The sequence below is a fragment of the Petromyzon marinus genome, chromosome 44, assembly GCF_048934315.1.
Source record: "Petromyzon marinus isolate PM22_M1 ecotype Great Lakes invasive population chromosome 44, UKy_Petmar_22M1.pri1.0, whole genome shotgun sequence".
NCBI lineage: Eukaryota > Metazoa > Chordata > Hyperoartia > Petromyzontiformes > Petromyzontidae > Petromyzon > Petromyzon marinus.
Window position 1 is genome coordinate 1,185,780 of NC_133710.1, and position 18,419 is coordinate 1,204,198.

At 48.2% G+C, this 18,419-nt stretch overlaps 1 protein-coding gene across 1 annotated transcript in view; it reads right to left on the bottom strand.

Moving 5' to 3' along the window:
• The window catches only part of LOC116951912 (atrial natriuretic peptide receptor 1-like), a 60,868-nt gene that overhangs the window by 16,899 nt on the left and 25,550 nt on the right, over window positions 1-18,419 (bottom strand). The window contains exons 8-15 of the mRNA XM_032970756.2: window positions 17,477-17,549; window positions 11,972-12,119; window positions 8,682-8,768; window positions 7,137-7,280; window positions 6,004-6,125; window positions 4,559-4,697; window positions 2,364-2,412; window positions 1,331-1,438 (exon numbers count right to left, since the gene is read on the bottom strand). Coding sequence (XP_032826647.2) covers window positions 1,331-1,438; window positions 2,364-2,412; window positions 4,559-4,697; window positions 6,004-6,125; window positions 7,137-7,280; window positions 8,682-8,768; window positions 11,972-12,119; window positions 17,477-17,549 — 870 coding nt within the window. The remainder of the gene's footprint in view (window positions 1-1,330; window positions 1,439-2,363; window positions 2,413-4,558; window positions 4,698-6,003; window positions 6,126-7,136; window positions 7,281-8,681; window positions 8,769-11,971; window positions 12,120-17,476; window positions 17,550-18,419) is intronic.

An 18,419-nucleotide genomic window follows, 5' to 3' on the forward strand; every position in this document is an offset into this window, starting at 1 on the left:
GCACAGCCCTGGTGCGGCCTCAGTTGGGGCACATATCGGATTGAAGTGCATTCCGCAAAATTACTTTTGTCAGAACTCTACTGTAATAATAAGCAGACCCAATCGTACAACGCACGGATTTATAAATAAATGGACGTATTGGCGGTACACCGGTGCCGCAGAACACACCGGTCCTCATTACGCAAGCCTAAAATCTAACTCTGACCCGCGAATTGCCCTACAATGCCTGGCCTCATGGCACCCACTGGCTGAAGGGCCTTCACAAGAGGGAAGCTCTACGCAGTCCCTATCGGCTGGTATGTTGGCGTAACCTTCCACGCTACTCAAGACGTCTTGGAGGACGAGGGAGTACCCACACTTTACCCCCACCACGCACGACCCAGCAATCAGCTGTCTGGTACCCACTTACACTGCTGGGTGGACAAAGGCAGTGGCGGGGGGGGGGGAAGGGGGGGGGCATTTGAGAAACCGTTTCTTCACTGCCGTGTCGGGAAATCGATAATCGGCGGACCTCTGGATTTGCGGGAAAATAATTAATAATTGCGAAAAATTTGCTTCGTTTTTTCAATACCGCGCACCAGCGGTGAACCTCCAGTGCGTTCAAATGCAATCGCGCGGCAAAGAGATTGTTTTCAAAGGCCAGAGGGGAAGCTGCACAGAGAGGGAAGGGAGGCAATGGAATGGTCAGGTGTAAGTCAGTCTTAGGCATAGGCTAAGAGGCACGTCTTGACTTACAGCCACTACAATTTCAAGCCACTTCTTAATTATCACGAAAAATAATCATTAACCTCATTGTGGAGAATATAAGTAACAAAATAGATAAGCAGACCGTACATCTCCTTCAAATATCTGTCTCTCCACGTACACAACCCATTGGCCCAGTGGCTCAATGGGAGTGCATAATGTCAGCAGCAACGATTCAAATACAAGCAAAACTCATGACCCGCTTTCAGCATTCAGTGTCGCATCGACAAAGTGAATCAATGGTGGTGAATTGCCAGATGCTATGAGCAAGGACCCTCTGTTTCAGCGTCGTCGTGGGGCGAATATAAGTGGAAGAATATAGAGAGAAATGGAGATATATAAAGGAGACGTCTGCCTATCTATTTTGTTACTTATCACGCAGCACGGTTGACATGGGGCCTCGGAGAGGCATTTAACGGCACCCCCCCCACCCACCGCGTCGCCCAATGGCTGGGTCCCTCCCCCAGCCCGTGGACCCTGGTGCAGTTGCACCGCCTGCACGCTCGCCTGATATGCCACTGCGCGTCAACAAAAGCCAACATAGCCAAACATGTTAAACGAGAGAGAGAGAGAGCAAGAGAGATACCTCAATGTACTGGGCTGGGCTCGGACAATCGTTCTCCGATTTGGTTGTGGTCAGTTCAGGGATGGATGGCTGCCACGACAGGGCATCTGTCGCAATGTCAATTTCAGTCTGCAACAAACAAAAATGTGGATAATTCAAATGGCATTGTCGCTTTATTTCCCTTGGCACTCTCCGAATGCCGTGGGTGTAACGGTTTTTAGCGCGCTGGATTTTGCAATCCAGAGGACCGTCGGTTATCGATTTCCCGACAAGGCAGTCGAAACAACGGCGCGGGTTTCTCAAATCCCCCCTCCCACCGCCGCCACTGCCTCTGTCCACCCCGCTGTATAAGTGGGTACCCCACGGGTGATTGCTAGGTCGTGCGTGGTGGGGAAAAGTGTGGGCACTCCCACGTCACGTGAGAGTAGGGTGGAAGTTCAAGCCAAAATACCAGCCTCAAAGGACTGCATAGAGCTCCCTCTTGTGAAGGTCCTTCAGCGAGGGAGTGTTATCAGGGCAAGGCGTTTAGGGCTGTCCCCTGTAGCCTTATTAACTCTGATGTGTGAGTGCGGCCAACTGTCAGTGGGCTTCCAATACGAAAAGAAGGATAAATAACGGAGTTTGTTCGAATAGCATTGTATTAATCGAGAGTATCTTAATGTCTTCCCGTGTGGAATAGTTTCTCTTGAAACGGCTGCGTTTGCACATCGTTGTATGACGGTACGTGTGTGATTGGACAGAATCCATCAGACGTGGCTTCATTTCAAATTGATATTCACTGCGTCCAAAATGCATATACGTAGTTGATACACTTTCATCCCGTTTGCGAATAGAATTCTGTAATTGCGAGGGCCAGCACAATTGTATCTGCCCTAACAATATTACAAGTAACTTTTAATCAAATAAACGGCACTCGTGTGAATGAAAAACGTGAATTGGAAATCCAATAACTGGGCGCCATCGTCCCCAGCTGACTCGTTCAGTTTTAACAAATTCAGTGAGATTCGCGTTTATATTCGGACCTAAAACGTCTGTGCATTAATGAAGAACTCACCGGCGTGGGAGTTTGCCTTGTCGCGATTTCAACTAGAATGACGCCGTAGCTGCAAACAGAACAACCAAAGCACAAAACGTATCACACAGTCCAGTGAAATATGGATATAATAATCGCACGTTGTATAAGCACAGTTCTGATATAAGCAACACGTGCTTACATGGCACTGTTGGGGAAAATGCAACAAGCAACTTTCTGATACATCTGCACTGCAGTGCTTTGAATCGAAGCACAGACGGCTTTGCTTAACAAGGGGTGTGCTTCTATCCAGATTTTATTGTATAGGTGAATGTGTACAACCTATGTCTTAATTATTGACACTATAACTCTTATCCTTCAAAGTTGTGTCTACAAATGTAGTCCGTGGGTTCATCGTGTGTTCCAATAAAAATCGACTCGTGATAAGTGCATCGGGTCCTGCAAGAGACAATTCATTAGTTTCTCTTTCACAAACCTGGTACGAGGAACTGTCGCACCGGTGGCTACGCCACGGCGAGGGGAGTGGAGTCAAGGTCGCGGTGCACGGGAGAAGAAAAAAAGCAGCGGGAAAGGGAAGCGAGAAGATCACGAATGGGGAAAGAGGACGAAGAGGAATGGAAAAGGAATGGGGAAACGGGAGCAAGAGGGTCAGGAGAGATGAGGATGAAGAGGCTACGGTGTGGGCCGCGACGCTGCTGCGCGGAGGAGCGGCGTCCGTTTCCACATGGGGCGGTGGGGAGAGGGGAGGGAGTCTTTTGGGGGTGGCCAAACAGAAGTCACGTGACTTACGGGAGGCTTGAGTCCATTTATATAAGTATAGGTTTTCCCCTTTTTTCTGGCAACAAAACAGGTGTTGAGATGTTAAAACACCAAACTGAAACCTTTTAACAAGGAATCATGTCTGCATTAACCACACAACTTGTCGTCAGAATGCAAACAAAAAAAATACTCTGACAGTATATGCATTGTCTTTGAAACTGATTGGTCCACACCAGAGACAGCTTTCTTTTGAGCCTCGTCTCAAATGGTGTTAGACCAGAGGATGCCAAAAGGCGAACAGCTCAATTTTGGTTCACATGACATCTGCAGCCACTGGAGGCGCTACAATGATCCTCAATAATTCCTCAATCGAAATGCCTCCCAGAATCAAGACAGTTTATCGAACTGATCCTAGGTCTAGTTGGACCTGTTCAGATATTACTCGCCACCGATGTTAGCCATTACTAGGAATGAAACTCGGGTCACCAGGTTCGTACCAGAGTGCGCTAATCACTGCGAAGCTGCTCTACCCCAGCCTAATGCATAAACATTTGACAAATGTGCACTTATCAGTTTGCATTATAATTCTAAAAATAAAATATGCATGTTTTATGACATGGGGTTTTTATTCATGGCTTTGTCTTTTTTGCGTGGAAAAAATTCAAAATCTGCTTTTTCTCTGGCTGAGACAACCTTTGTCAACGAGATGCCAAAATACGCGAATGTCGCCCGAAGAGCAAAAGGTGAGAATCACAGCCTGTGTGTCATGGGCTGAGCGATCCAGGAAAGGGCTAAATGTGTAAACTGGGCACATTCTCAGTGGTGAGAGCTGGACAAAGAAAGATCCCGGCAGGAGGGAAAATGGGGAAAGAGTCCAAGAGGCAGAAGAGGAAAGATGTCGCTTGACGCATCGTAAGGAATGGCAGGAGAGTACGGGAGAGTGCCGGACAGCAAAATGAAGGAGGCTCAGGCCCTGACAGGATGGATGGAGTTTAGGCCAAAGTCTTGCCATGGACAGAGGACTAAATCGAATAAGTGATGGTTGAGATCGCTTTCTAAACAAAGGTCTCCAATAATTCTGAACAACGGATGGCAGCGTGGCACAGTGGTAACACTTGCGTCTCACAGCAAGAAGTTCATGGGTTCGACTCTCGACTGGGACGTCTCTCCGTGTGGAGTTTGTATGCCCTGCACCTGGTCTGCATGGGTTTCCTTCAAGTTCTCTGAATTCCTCTCATCGATTTAAAAAACCCCGTACAATGTAACATCCCAATACTGAGATATTACAATGCAAATTGCTTGATTGGAATTACACGCCGCTGCAGCAGCAGCATCGCCCCCTACTGCGAAAAAACACTTGGCAAGACACTCCTGAACAGGAGCGCAGACTCAGTGGGGGCATCCCTGGGCAAACACGTGCACTAATAAACAAAAACTATTATTCTCGACAAACTTACCTGTACACATCTGTCGTCGGAGCTGGCTCTGTGTTTTTGCTGACGATACGTTCAGGCGGCAAGTAAACCCAGGACTTTGGCTTGTGCGTGGTGGCGTATTCCGCCAAGTCGTCCTTCCTGTATTCCTCGAGCCCGTAGTCTGTGCGCACAATGCCCACGTTGCAAATGAGAATACAAAACACGGCATGCCGGGAAACAATCACGAAGGTGAGCAGCACCTCGCCGACACGGGAGTCCGGTCCTCGCTAGGGTTGTCACCTCTCCAGGTTTTCACAAAATGTTCCTCTTGTTGAGGACGCCTGCCCATCCCGGGACATCAGCGAGTCTTGTTGGGACGTTAACGTTCGTGGTTTTCGTCAGTTGTCAAACAATAATGATATTTGCATGTCATTCTTCTTCTGCAGAGCGCATGTCCTGGCTTTATTTGTAGCTCAGAGGTGACAACCTTCAAGGTCTCGCACATCCACCATTATCCACCTTTACAATTTTATCGGTCGTCCCTCCAAATGCAAATAAAGTCGGAACACATTGGCTGAGGGCCTCCCCATGCTATCCATGTGGCCGGTGGGGATTATTTGACCATGTTTCACCAAGCTGGTCAGTATGTATGTATGTTGAACTTCTTTCACACCGTACGTAGCCAACCATGCCAATGGGAGGTGTGGTTTGAGTTCACTCTACAGGCGGATATTCGGTCGGACGTGGGAACAACATTGCATGTGTACTGCGTGTGCGCTGTGTGTGCGGTGTGTGTACTGTGTGTGTGTACTGTGTGCGTACTGTGTGTGTGTGTGCGGTGTGTGTACTGTGTGTATACTGTGTGTGTACTGTGTGCGCTGTGTGTGTGCGGTGCGTGTACTGTGTGTGTGTACTGTGTGTGTACTGTGTGCGTACTGTGTGTGCGGTGCGTGTGTGTGCTGTGTGTGTGTACTGTATGTACTGTGTGTGTACTGTGTGTGTACTGTGTGCGCTGTGCGTGTACTGTGTGTGTACTGTGTGTGTGTGTGTACTGTGTGCGTACTGTGTGTGCGGTGCGTGTGTGTGCTGTGTGTGTGTATACTGTATGTACTGTGTGTGTACTGTGTGCGCTGTGTGTGTGCGGTGCGTGTACTGTGTGCGTACTGTGTGTGTGTGTGTGTACTGTGTGCTGTGTGTGTACTGTGTGTACTGTGTGCGTGTACTGTGTGCGTACTGTGTGTGCTACGAGGCAGGTAGCTGTCTCATGCGATTTCGCTTTGTGCGCATGCATTAGCTCCCATGCCTCTTGGACAGCAATGCGTGCAATCGCTTTTGTATTTTGGCGACGGACAGCGCTTGAGCACCTTGTACAACAGCGCTTCATACGTGTACTTTATTATCTTTCATTACTATTGACGGTGCTACGTAGGAAGTGTTGAGTGGTGCACTGCGTGACGTGCATGTGCGTCGGTGGCATTTTTTCTCACCTGCTATTTTGCACACCCATCTGTCATCGATAACGCAGTTAGTTGACTTAAGCCTCCCATGGAAGAGCCGGTGGCTATGAAGGAAGGCCATACCACGCGCGATGTCTGTTGCAAATGAAAACCTATTCGAAGACGGGGCGCGCACGTCAACACAAATGGACGGTGCCGTTAATCGGATGCTGCTGTGATGTTTTACGTGCGTACGTTGAAGTTATTTCGCACGGTACGGTCAACCGCACTCATCGGAGGCGCCGGGGAAGGACAACGCACATTATAAACATTTTGCCTGTACAGCCATGATGAGAAAGAAGTTCCGTTACGTTCTGACCAAACCTCACTAAAGCAAGCACGTCTCTGGGAGGCTCAACGGGGGGACACGTGGCGCGCAGGCGGTGTCTCCGTCACACCCACTCTTCAGGTAGCACGAGTGAAGACATTTAAAGCATGCACCGCAATGATTTTAAAAATAGTAACGGATTCGTGAATCGTATCGCGCGACACTGCGCCACGGGTGAACGTGCCAACGTCGGGGCAACGTTGGCACGTGGTTGGAACCGTCGGACCAGCGTTGGCCCAACGTTCAATATTCACTGGGCCATCGCACCGTCTCGTCTATACACTGTGGAAGGCGGTGACGGCGCGCGCCTGTAAGCCACCATTGTGGAGGCAGCGAAGTTTGGCGGATTGGGCAAATGTTGCAAAACTCCCTTTCCGTGGGCGTCGAGGTGCCACATCCCGGCTCGCGAGAAGGCGGCACAGCGGGAACGTGGACTCCATCTCTCACGTTTGTATGGGATAGTGTGTTTCCCCCTCGCACGGATGGGGTTTCTCCGGGTACTCCGGTTTCCTCCCACATGAATAAACACACATTCATTTGCTGATAACACCTTAATATGTAGAGGACCACAGAGCTTGGGAAAGTATCGGTGCCGGCTTAACGCGTGGCTGCCTTCCCACTTGTCGGTGAATAATTTCACACCTCCGATTAGCACGGTTGGCGAAGCACGGTGCGAAGGAAGTTCAACATACGTACTGTACACACTGAATCTACGAGAGCGAGCGAGCAGCGTGCCCCGACGGCACGCTGCGAGTAAAACGTATCGTTGTTGGAGCTGAACAACGCAAACCCGCACCTGAATCCCCAGTTGAGCGGGATGTCGTCGTTGAGGAGCACGTCCTGAAGGCTTCCCTTGGGACAGTACTCGGTGAGAATGGCCACGTTGGGCACCTCCACAGTCCCACCGATGAACTTGCACAGGTTCGCGTACTCGAGCTCCCTGTGGGAGCACGCGGCCGGCAATAGCGACAGCACGCCCGCGTTTTGCAGGTTGGTCGTCCCTCCGCATCAGGTACGCATTAGGGAACCCCCCCCCCCGCCCCGCATGAACAATTATATTTAGTACGTTCCGAGAATCCATCTCATGTAGCTTTTGCTCGTTAAGTTTGCCAAAAAAGCACCCCAACCTGCTCTCATTTGCCTCTCCAATCCGTTTGATCAGTGAAGCAGATGACATGAATAATCTTTAAAATGGGGGATACGAGCACAAAACTTGGCACGTGTTACCTGCTCGGGTCACTTACCCATAAATAAATATACGTTAGCCACCTAAAAAACAAATATGGCCTCCAAAATCAAAGATCTCCACCACCAAAAATGGTGGCCATCAGTAGGTTTCATGCTCCTATCATATTTGAGACGAATCCTCTGAAACAAATTATCTTATTTGGTCCACTAGTCTCCAGTCTGCCTACAGTAACTGTTCTCAGCACGTATATCTGGATGTGTTTAACACACTTGTGTAAGGCTATAGTTTTGCTCATTCGTTTTCATCTTGAGCCCTGTATTTATCTTTGCAGGCTTTCTATATTCCGCTGTTCAAACATTATCTGCTGTTAATATCCCTATTTTAATTGTCATTTCTCTATTTCTTGCAAAGTTATGTTCTCTATTACTCTCATTTAAAGTCGCATGCACTCACACACACACTAGAATCATATCACCAGGAATTAAACCACTTTCAGATACAGCTGAGCAAGTTCCAGCTGCCACACTTGAACAAATACACACTGCCTCTCACCAGTTCTTATGAACAAATATATTGGACCGTTTTACTAAATATTTACACAGAGACGAAATACCCCGGCCGTGGAATGATGCCCGAGTAATTCTGCTCTTTAAAACAAAAGTGACCTGAAAAATTACAAAACGCACTCAACACGTTCGTCAATAACACTCTGGCCTCAAAAGTCAAAATATATAAGAAGCAACGCCTTGAACACATCATTGAATGGCAGACCCATTCGCCGTATACGATACATACACATGCACGAACATTACTGGGAACGGAGTAATACAAAAAATACAGGCCAACCAAACTACATGAGAAAGCCAGGTTTAGGAAAGGTTTCTCTACCATCAACCACACACAGAGTATCAATCCAATTCTGGGATAAGCCGGTCCCTTGCTGCAGAGCAAGCAAGATATGTACTCTGTTTAATGACACGTGTATGTGAGTGTGTGTGGGTCGATTCAGCCTCAAATTAGTTACCTGGTGTGTGAATATCGCCACCTTCTCGTGTGCCCGTGCCATCCTTCATAGGTGCTCGCTCACAGCACTTGCCCCTAAAGTCTGTTCAGGCTACACGGCGGGGATTTCTGTCCTTTTATTTGCCTTACCTCACTTGTTTCACTTCTCTTCTGATCACCTTGGTCAAGTTAAAAGCTTTCTTTTCAATTTTCTTTAAAGCCACCGTCCGTCCATTTCTGCAATCGGAAAAAAAAAGCAAACACCGCAAGGAAGAGAGAAAAAGAGACAAGCACCATGCCAGTTCGCGAACCTAAATTGGCTTCGCGACATTAAACGAACGCTACGCACATTCGACTAATTAATCCGTTTGGCAGAACAAACGAGTTCCCAGTCCTCCTGTGATTTGAATTTGCTGCCCTCTCTGTGTGCAGTGTCATTGTCAATGGTTTCCATGTTTTTTTTATGTAATATATCTTTTTTTTATTAATAATGGGAGAGCGTGGATGGCCGCATCACTTCCCACTGAATAAAATTCCTCTTCATCATTATTCATGAAAGCCACATTCTACAAGGTATCCGATAGCCAAGTTCAGCCCACAGTTCCTTTACTATGGTCAACAAAACTCGCCATAGGAATTTGGAACTTCCACCACTGGCTCAACGTTGCAATAAACAAGAGATGAGCATCATCTCCAATGCTTATTTGAGCAAAAATAAATAACTTTGACTCTTGACTGCAGAGGCGTGTCTGAGCTTAGCCAGGACGCAGCACTGGAAGAGACAGTAGACACGACACGACTTTACAGAATGGACAATACTATTATCGTGGACTAAACTTCGTAATACAATCATGTAATACTTACATTTTATTTAGTGTCATTCATGCCAACAGCATGCCACAACGCTGCACATTATTTATATATATGAGGACCAATTCCTGTATACGCGGTTGGCTATGTACGGTGCGAAAGAAGTCACACACACCGATCAAATGAAAACCCCCAACTACTACCAAGCAAAATCTAAAATCAACAAACAAATTAAGAAATGGCACCAAAACAAAAAGCACAAACAACAACAAAAAGTGATCACAACAAAGAAATTAGTCCCTGAGGTCTACACATCCTAGACCACAATCCCGACTTCCAAACCAAGCCAGGAAAAACAAAGGTCCACGATCATCTGTATCGCAGTATCGCCACCCGACGAGTTTAACCACCTGATTGTCCCAACTGCAATTACAAAAAGCTCTGAGGTGGAGTGCACTGCTTAGCGTCACTGGCTCCACCGCATAGCCCCGATGGACACTCGCGCGCAAACATGCATCTTGCTGACACGCGGACCGACATGAAACCTTCTACCCAGCACCCTCTGCTGACATTACAATTTGCAGGTGACTTTAACACGTGGTAGGCTTTCGCGACCAATGTTATCCGTAATAAAGGGGGGTTTTTTGGGGGGTTAGATGGCGTAAATATAAATGGGTCATTAAATCCGCCACCGCCCGACAAAGCCAATTAGTAAGGTTTGTAATGTAAACTAAATGTGCCAATTAGTTACCACTTCAGCAGACCGTTACATTGGAGAGGAAACCCACAACATTTACAATTCGAGTACTGTGACGTTTCGCTGGTGATCACAACCAGCGAAACGGGTGAGATTTCCCATCGGCCCCCTTCACATAGCTCAGGAAACCTCAAGCATTTGGCTATTCCCAAACCTAACTGCCCTGCTTAACATTCAAGGACTCCATCCCCCCCCCACCTCCACATCCTATTGGTCCAGTCAGCGGGTGAAATGTGCCTGTGAAACCGTGAGAAAGGCCTCAAGTGACCACGACTTATGCCGAAAGTGTGAGATTTGAGAGCTCTGCATTTGGCCCGTGCTCTTTCTCTCTTGCCGTCAATCCCCTTTATGGAGGCCGCTGGGTGCATAAACTTCTGGTGGCGGCAGCAGCAGTCCTCCACTGGTGGCGGTCATCATCACCATCATCATATCGCATGTGTTGCTGATGTTATCCCTGTCATACCTATCCATTCTGGTGCCACATCCGCTCTATCAAGTCCAATGTATGTTTGTTATCAGTCGTGCTCTGCTCTGCCTCTGTTGCGTCTCCACTAGCGTCTCCACTAGCGTCTCCACTAGCGTCGCCAATGCTTTTGCCGGACCCCTGTTTAGTGTGCCACGTCGAACACTTCCAAAGGGCCCACGATATTCGACCGAAGCAAATCACATCACACGCGCTGCATGCGACACGGCGTGCGGGTTACGGGAAGCTACGGGGAAAATATTTATTCCACGCAGCGCGTAAAGTGGAGAGACGAGCTTTCGCGGAGGCGCCTGTGTTTGATGTTTCCGTCAGCCACACTCGGGATTTGTTGAACGTTGGGCTATTATTGACCGGGCGCCATGCAATCGCTGGGCGGTCACGAATACATTCCCCTCCTGCCTCCACGTGCGCGCTCACGGCTCTCGGTCCTCAAAGGGTCCTTTGTGACGCCGTCATCTTGAGCAGAGCCGGAGAGCCCCCGTACGGCTATTTGTCACACTCTGGAGGGAAATCCGCGATTAAGAAGGGCTATCGCCTGAAACGTCACCTATTCTAGAATTTGTCCTTTCAAGGCCATGGCGTTGATGACGCATGCGGTCAGCTTTTGTTGTTATATGCGCTTGTGCACCACTGCCAACACAGCAGCAGCATCACCATGTAATTGGATACTTGGGGGATCAGCTGGTGTCAGATTCATAGCCGTGGATTGTTTATTATTTAAGCGGTGGTAGGCAAAAAAATGCACGCAATGCTGTTATGTGCGGTGAACTGATGGTGCAGTGGTTAGGGCACTGCACTACGAACCAGAGTTCAACCCGAGTTCAACCTCGGTTTGATTCCCATGATATCGGGCATGGGTGATATCTGAACCAGCCCCTCCCCTCCACCCCCTCTCCCGGCCAATCTCTTCACCAACACGCACTGACCAGTGTGGTGAAGTATGATCAAGTAAGGGGTCAAGTAATGCCAATGATCGAAAAGCACGGGAATGCCTTCGTACGGCAGGGTGATGACGATTATCGTGATTGGCTAGGTACGGTGCTAAAGAAGGCCAACATGCATACACATTACTACTCCTTGACTACTGTCGTGAACTTGCTTGGGTACTGAGCTATGCACCTTCAATGTCGGTCTTACATCGGAGTACTCACCAAGGGTTACAATGTAAATCCACAGGCTTTCGGCTACTCGATAAAGTGATTACTCTCCTTGAGCATTAAGAAGGATTCTCTCCAAACAACAAGGGTTCTGAAGAAACCTGCCTTGAGATTATTTGGCTACCACCAGAAATCCCCCCCCCACATGTAACGATGCTGACGATAAGCCACGTGGAGGAGCTTTCACGTGTGGGTGAACCCGGCAATTGCGAACAGCCGCCGCGTTACGTGCATGATGACAGTGCTGGTGAAGTGCTGCTTGCAGGGTGCGTGGTTGGCTGTCGCCGAGGAATCGCTCAGGCCACTCATGCGACTGGAATTAATCTCGCACGGAGATTCCTGCAAGCTGACCAAGCTATTTCCGAATCCTTGAAGCTGACCTGTAAAACATTAAAACAAAACACACACACACCGAAATTAACGTAATGCTGCACCGCGCGGTATATACCTCCACCCCCCGCGTATGTTGAACTTATTTCGCGCAGAACTTAACCAAACTGTGCTCATCGGAGGTGCGGGGGAAGGAAAACAAACTAAACACAAAAAGCCGTTCTAGAGAAATGGGTTTTAAATCTACATTTGAAAGTGCATAGCCCCAGTGGCTTGCTAAAATTGGAGGGAAGAGCATTCCAGGCGGCCGCAGAAGCGCATTTGTTCGATGTTTTTTTGTTGTTTAGTTTGTTGTCCTTCCCCCACGCCTCCGATTAGCACGGTTGTCTACGTACGGTGCGAAAGAAGTTCAACACACACGTACATACAAAGCGCGCGATGCAGTGGCCGGCTTTCTTCCATGGTTATCCGCCCCTTTAGCCACTACGCCCACACCCTCCCGATGGATCTCTCTCCCTAGACAACTCCACCTGGCCCCTCTCTCTCTCTCTGCTTTCAAGTCTCTCCTTTAAACTTCCCTCTTCAACCCACGCACCTTCAGAGACCCCCCCCCCCTTTAGTTGCTTCCTTGTCTCTCCTTCCCTCGCTCGGTCGCTCTTGAGGGACCCCCCCCATACCCCACGTGCTGTCTGCCTGCAATGCGATGCGTTTGTTACGTTACGGGGGCATTCAAAATGTAAGCCGCTGCTGTTGTTTTGGTTGGCGTGCGTGGAGAAAGCCTGCCAACATTTCTGAAACAATAAAGTTAGCCTCGTTGCTGGGCCCTTGTAAACAACGGCATTGTCTTCTTTGGTTCTTTCGGTAAAGTCACGTAGAATGAGAATAAAATTATAAAATAATAAAATAAAATAACAATAAAATTCTCACAACGGCATTGTGTGTGTTTTTTAAGCCAAATGTACAAAAAGATAGAGGGATAATCAAGCAAAAATGTAATACTAGAAAGTGTACTAATCTTCTCCTATGTAACCCCAGCCCAATTAATTCTTCATAACGACAACCAACAACGCAATAAGAAGTTTATTTACGATTAATGCAGGGGGCTTCAAAATGTCTACTTGTATTACGACGGAGCTACTCGTGGGGGTCAACACACAACACACCACGCACGCGTCAGAACAACGCTTCCACAACAAAAAGCGGTGTCCACAAACGCCTCCCGCTCAACAACCGCACAACGCAGCATCATCAGCCTTGAATACCATTGCACGGTCAGAGGCTTTACACGTCAGCAGCCTGCCACTTGCACCGGCGGGGCTGGCAAGTCCGCTTGGCACGGCACGGTTAGGAATGAACCTGTGACCCATGTCTGCTTATCCCCTCGCCTCCTTGTTACCGCCTAGTGCCCCAGCAACTCCGGCCCGCAGTTGTACCGCCTGCACACCCAACTCGTACAACCCAACGACTCACCTTAGCCATGGACAATCCAGAAATCTGTGCCGGAAATTATTTTGGCACGCCACATCCATCTTGCCCGATTTTGTCCTCATGATGCATCCGGTGGTGTGTGCCAAACATCGGGAGACACAGTCCCATCGGTGAGCTCATCTGGCAGGAGAGGCTGCGTTGGCTGGGTCATGTAGATCGCATGCCCCAGCCACCGCATTGCCGAATAGAGGGGGCTAAATAATGGGCGCATCACGGGCAGGAGAAGAGATGGACCGATATGGCACTGGAGAATGTGGAGCTGATTGGACTTGCCAATGATTGGTGCCAGCACTGTCATGATTGGCCTCTGTGGAGGAGGCTCGTGAACGATGCTACCGGGCAGTTGAAGGCAGTCGCCCTCCAGAAAAGACGAGCGGTGCGCTGGGCGGATAAGATGCAGCGAGTTGTCACTGTAAGGAGTGGAGGTGGTGCATCTGCATGTCATGTCAGCCGGTTCACCTATAGCACCCGGGTCTGTTCCGTGACCTCCTGCCAGCGAGCCCTCGACACTTCCCGTGGCCTCAAAGTTCACCTAGCCTGGCACAAGCGTCCTGGTGACGTCAGCACCACTTAGTGGTGAACGACAGTTGTTATTGTTGTGCAAAAAAAAACACACGTGTGAAGTGTTTAGGGTTTACCACATGTACTGAAGGACAGTACTTAGGAACATATGGTACAATAATAAAGCAACAGTAAAATATTGTTAAGGCGTACCTTGTACACTCGTGGGATTGCCCTAGGCCAAGCCCAATGCAGCAGCGGTCCAAAACAAATGGAACGAGAAACTTGTAAGACTGGGCCACGCTACTGAATGGTGTTTAACACATGTTTTCCCATTTTTTTTAAAAAAACCCCGACGCAAACATGCGTAAAATGTCTCGACTCGAAGCCTGCTGCAAACAATTTATAGTGCCAGTGTGGCACAATGTGTCCCGTGTTACTACAAAGAGGACCACGGTCGATTGCAACACCGAGGCAGGAGAGGTTCAGCCACGGCCCGTAGCGCAGTCTCAATAATTGTGCGCAGATTTCTTCTTCAGCGATCTCGCCACTTCGCCACCACAATCAAAGTTGTCTCCATTTTGGCAAAGGATCAATCCTCTCCAAACACTCTGAGCTTCCAGTATTTCCTTGAGGCGAACATCAGATGTTGTAACGGGACTCAGAACTTTGTGGAATTATAATCCCCGAGCTAAGTTTCTGATCGTTTCTGTTCTCGCAGCCTTGCGTTTCAACCCACGTTTCCCAGCGGTTAGTTCAGTGGCAGCAACGGCAGTGAGCGGTTAGCACGCCGCACGATGAACCCCGTGTCCCTGGCTCGATCGATTCCCAGCCATTTGCCCATATCAGTAGCGAATGATGTCTGAACTGGTCCTAAATGCCCCTCGGCCGGCCCTCCTCCACCATCCCAATTCACCAGCATGGTGAAATATGGTTAAACAACCCTCTTGGCTGACACAGCATCGGTGTATTGACAAAAGTCGCAAGGGAAATCTTAATGCTGCGGCCACCGCACGCCAAGTTCTCAGTATTATCTGCTCCGCTTGCAGGTGGCACGCGTCAAAATACTAAATTTGAATGTTATGGTTATATAAGATAGATACAAATACATTAAAAGGTTCCAAGAATGATACCAAAAAAATATTGGAGCAATAAACATCAATAAGTAATGGTTGAAAAGTCATATAACACATGTTATATATCACACGTTATGCAAATATTTGAAAGAAGAGGCTCATCACTGAGAGAGAGAGAGGTGGTTCAGTGGCTCAGTGGTTAGCACACTGCACGATGCACCCAGTGGTTAGCACACTGCACGATGAACCCAGTGGTTAGCACACTGCACGATGAACCCAGTGGTTAGCACACTGCACGATGAACCCAGTGGTTAGCACACTGCACGATGAACCCAGTGGTTAGCACACTGCACGATGAACCCAGTGGTTAGCACACTGCACGATGAACCCAGTGGTTAGCACACTGCACGATGAACCCAGTGGTTAGCACACTGCACGATGCACCCAGTGGTTAGCACACTGCACGATGAACCCAGTGGTTAGCACACTGCACGATGAACCCAGTGGTTAGCACACTGCACGATGCACCCAGTGGTTAGCACACTGCACGATGAACCCAGTGGTTAGCACACTGCACGATGCACCCAGTGGTTAGCACACTGCACGATGAACCCAGTGGTTAGCACGCTGCACGATGAACCCAGTGGTTAGCACACTGCACGATGAACCCAGTGGTTAGCACACTGCACGATGAACCCAGTGGTTAGCACACTGCACGATGAACCCAGTGGTTAGCACACTGCACGATGCACCCAGTGGTTAGCACACTGCACGATGAACCCAGTGGTTAGCACACTGCACGATGCACCCAGTGGTTAGCACACTGCACGATGAACCCAGTGGTTAGCACGCTGCACGATGAACCCAGTGGTTAGCACACTGCACGATGAACCCAGTGGTTAGCACACTGCACGATGAACCCAGTCATCCGAGAATGACTCCTGGCCATGTCTGACAAAGGAAGTGAGTGATATGTGGACTGATCAGAGGAGCTTTAGGGTCCAGCTGGACAGTTTACTGCAGCACTAGAATATTCCTGCGTAGTGATGGTGCTGTATAGCGGAGCAGTTGCGCAGAGGTTAACATACTGAACTAAGCACCCAGAGAAGGGAGTTAGATTCCTGCTCACCAAGGCCGTAACTATAATATATATTGGGGGGGACACATCTCGCATATTTAAATATGCTCAAAATGTCCCCCCCCCCCCAATATATTGCTATAAACAATATTTTTTAAAAAAATTGCTATGCTATGTAAATAAAAACAACAATTTGCTAAAACTTGGCCACAATATCTGGACTTATCTTCATATTAATCAATGCATAGATTTCTGTTTATATGATTGTGGTCATGGTTGTACTTTATTAATCCCTAATCTCTGCCATTACATACATTGTAACAAGAAATGGTAAAAAAGAAAAATCAGAGCAATGTAATACAATACACGATTAGACATTATTGTAAAAAATAAATAAAAGTCCATCCCATGTTTTAGTGAATTTTGTAATATTTTAGGCAGGAAATTAGTTTTCAAATTTAGATTTATTTTCTAGGGGGGGGGGGGTGGCCCAGGCCCCCTGGAAGATTTGGTCCCCCCCAATGTTGACTCCATGGCTACAGCCTTGGTGCTCACAGCCAACATTGGTGACGAATATCTGAATTGGTGCTGGTTGACTCAGCCTTACGTTACTTCCTGGTGCGCTGTGTAAACATCAACACTGGGCGTGTTGATGTTTACACACTGTGTGCCGTGTTGTCATTCCTGGGTGCGCTGTGTAAACATCAACACTGGGCGAGACAAAGGTGGTCGGGCGTGGTGCTCACCCACCCCCTCGTGTGCCGTGTTGTCATTCCTGGGTGCTCGCGAACAGCACTTTCCCCAATAGTCTGTTTAGGCTTTAGGGGGGGGGGTTGTCTTTGCTGTATATCACTCCAAAGTGTTTTCTGGTCGTACCGCGTGTTGTTTGGCACGATGTCCGACGTTCCACTCCACGTGCCGGTATGTTTGTTCAGCTAATAAATAGTGATACAATTCCCCCGAAGAAGCGAGCCACCAATTCAGTGCCTTCAGCTCCAGGGCATGTGGATCGAAACGTCAGATATCGTGCTGAACCAGTCGACGAGGTACAACCTGAACACGTGACATCGGAGAGCAGGAACGGTGCTGCATCCTTCTCGTGTTTAGTTTGTTGTCCCTCCCCCCGCACCTCCGATTAGCACAGCTGGCGATGTACAGCGCGAAAGAAGTCCAACGTACCATACACACGACACATCCGATGCACGTTTGGTTATGAAATAACCTGCACAGAAAACGTGTTGCTCACACAGCTGAGAGCACTCACCCATTTTGAGGTCTTTCAGGCAGACCACCCAGCTCTCATCCCAAAACATTTTCTGCTTCTGGTACTGAAACCACTGCAAATGTCAAAAAACAAAGATAAAACCACGTGATCTGGTGATGCTGCTGCTGCCGCTGCCTCGGCAGTGGTGCACAAGCACAATTCACAAATCACCTCCCCCCCCTCCACACATCGCCGACACATTAATCGATAACACTGTGACCTTAAAAGGAAAAAAAATCTATAATACGTAACGTTTTGGGCAATATCCCTTCTTCAGAGCACTTTAAACCATTTTAGAAAACCAATGTACGTGCTACTTTCACTATTTAACTCCTTGAAACGTCGCCTGCTGTATATGTATCCTTTTAAGGCCACGGTGTTACTGATTAATGTGTCGGGCTCTTTTTTGCATAACTTTACTTAACTTCACAGTACCCAGCAACATATGTGCGAATTTGTTTGTATTTCAAATGAATTAGATTATCGTGCATATTTATGTGTGGGATGTCTCGTGCTTTTGGCGTGCACCGACGTGTATATTGAACCATGTCAAATTATAACCCGATTAAACTCTCAAGCTGCCACACGTGTTAAGCTTCATCACAGGCACGCTCCTTGACACACCACACATTGTCGTGCGTTATTTAGATTATTTGGCTGCTATAAGTTTCCACGTGACAATCCACTTTGTTGACCCATCACTTGTGGCCAGGTCGATTTTCTCAGTGGGATTTACCTGCTAAGATAAAAAAACGTAGTTTGGTTTTTATTTGTATTTTTTTTCCAGTAATGTGTTTACCTTTCCTATACTTTGCACTCCTATGTTGTTTCTTGAACCGTTTGTTGTAACGTTCTGACCCCATGCCCCTACTGGACATCTGTGAAAAAGCGCTTTATAGCTCATCGGATTCCCCCTGCAGCATAGATACACATTCTGATTCTG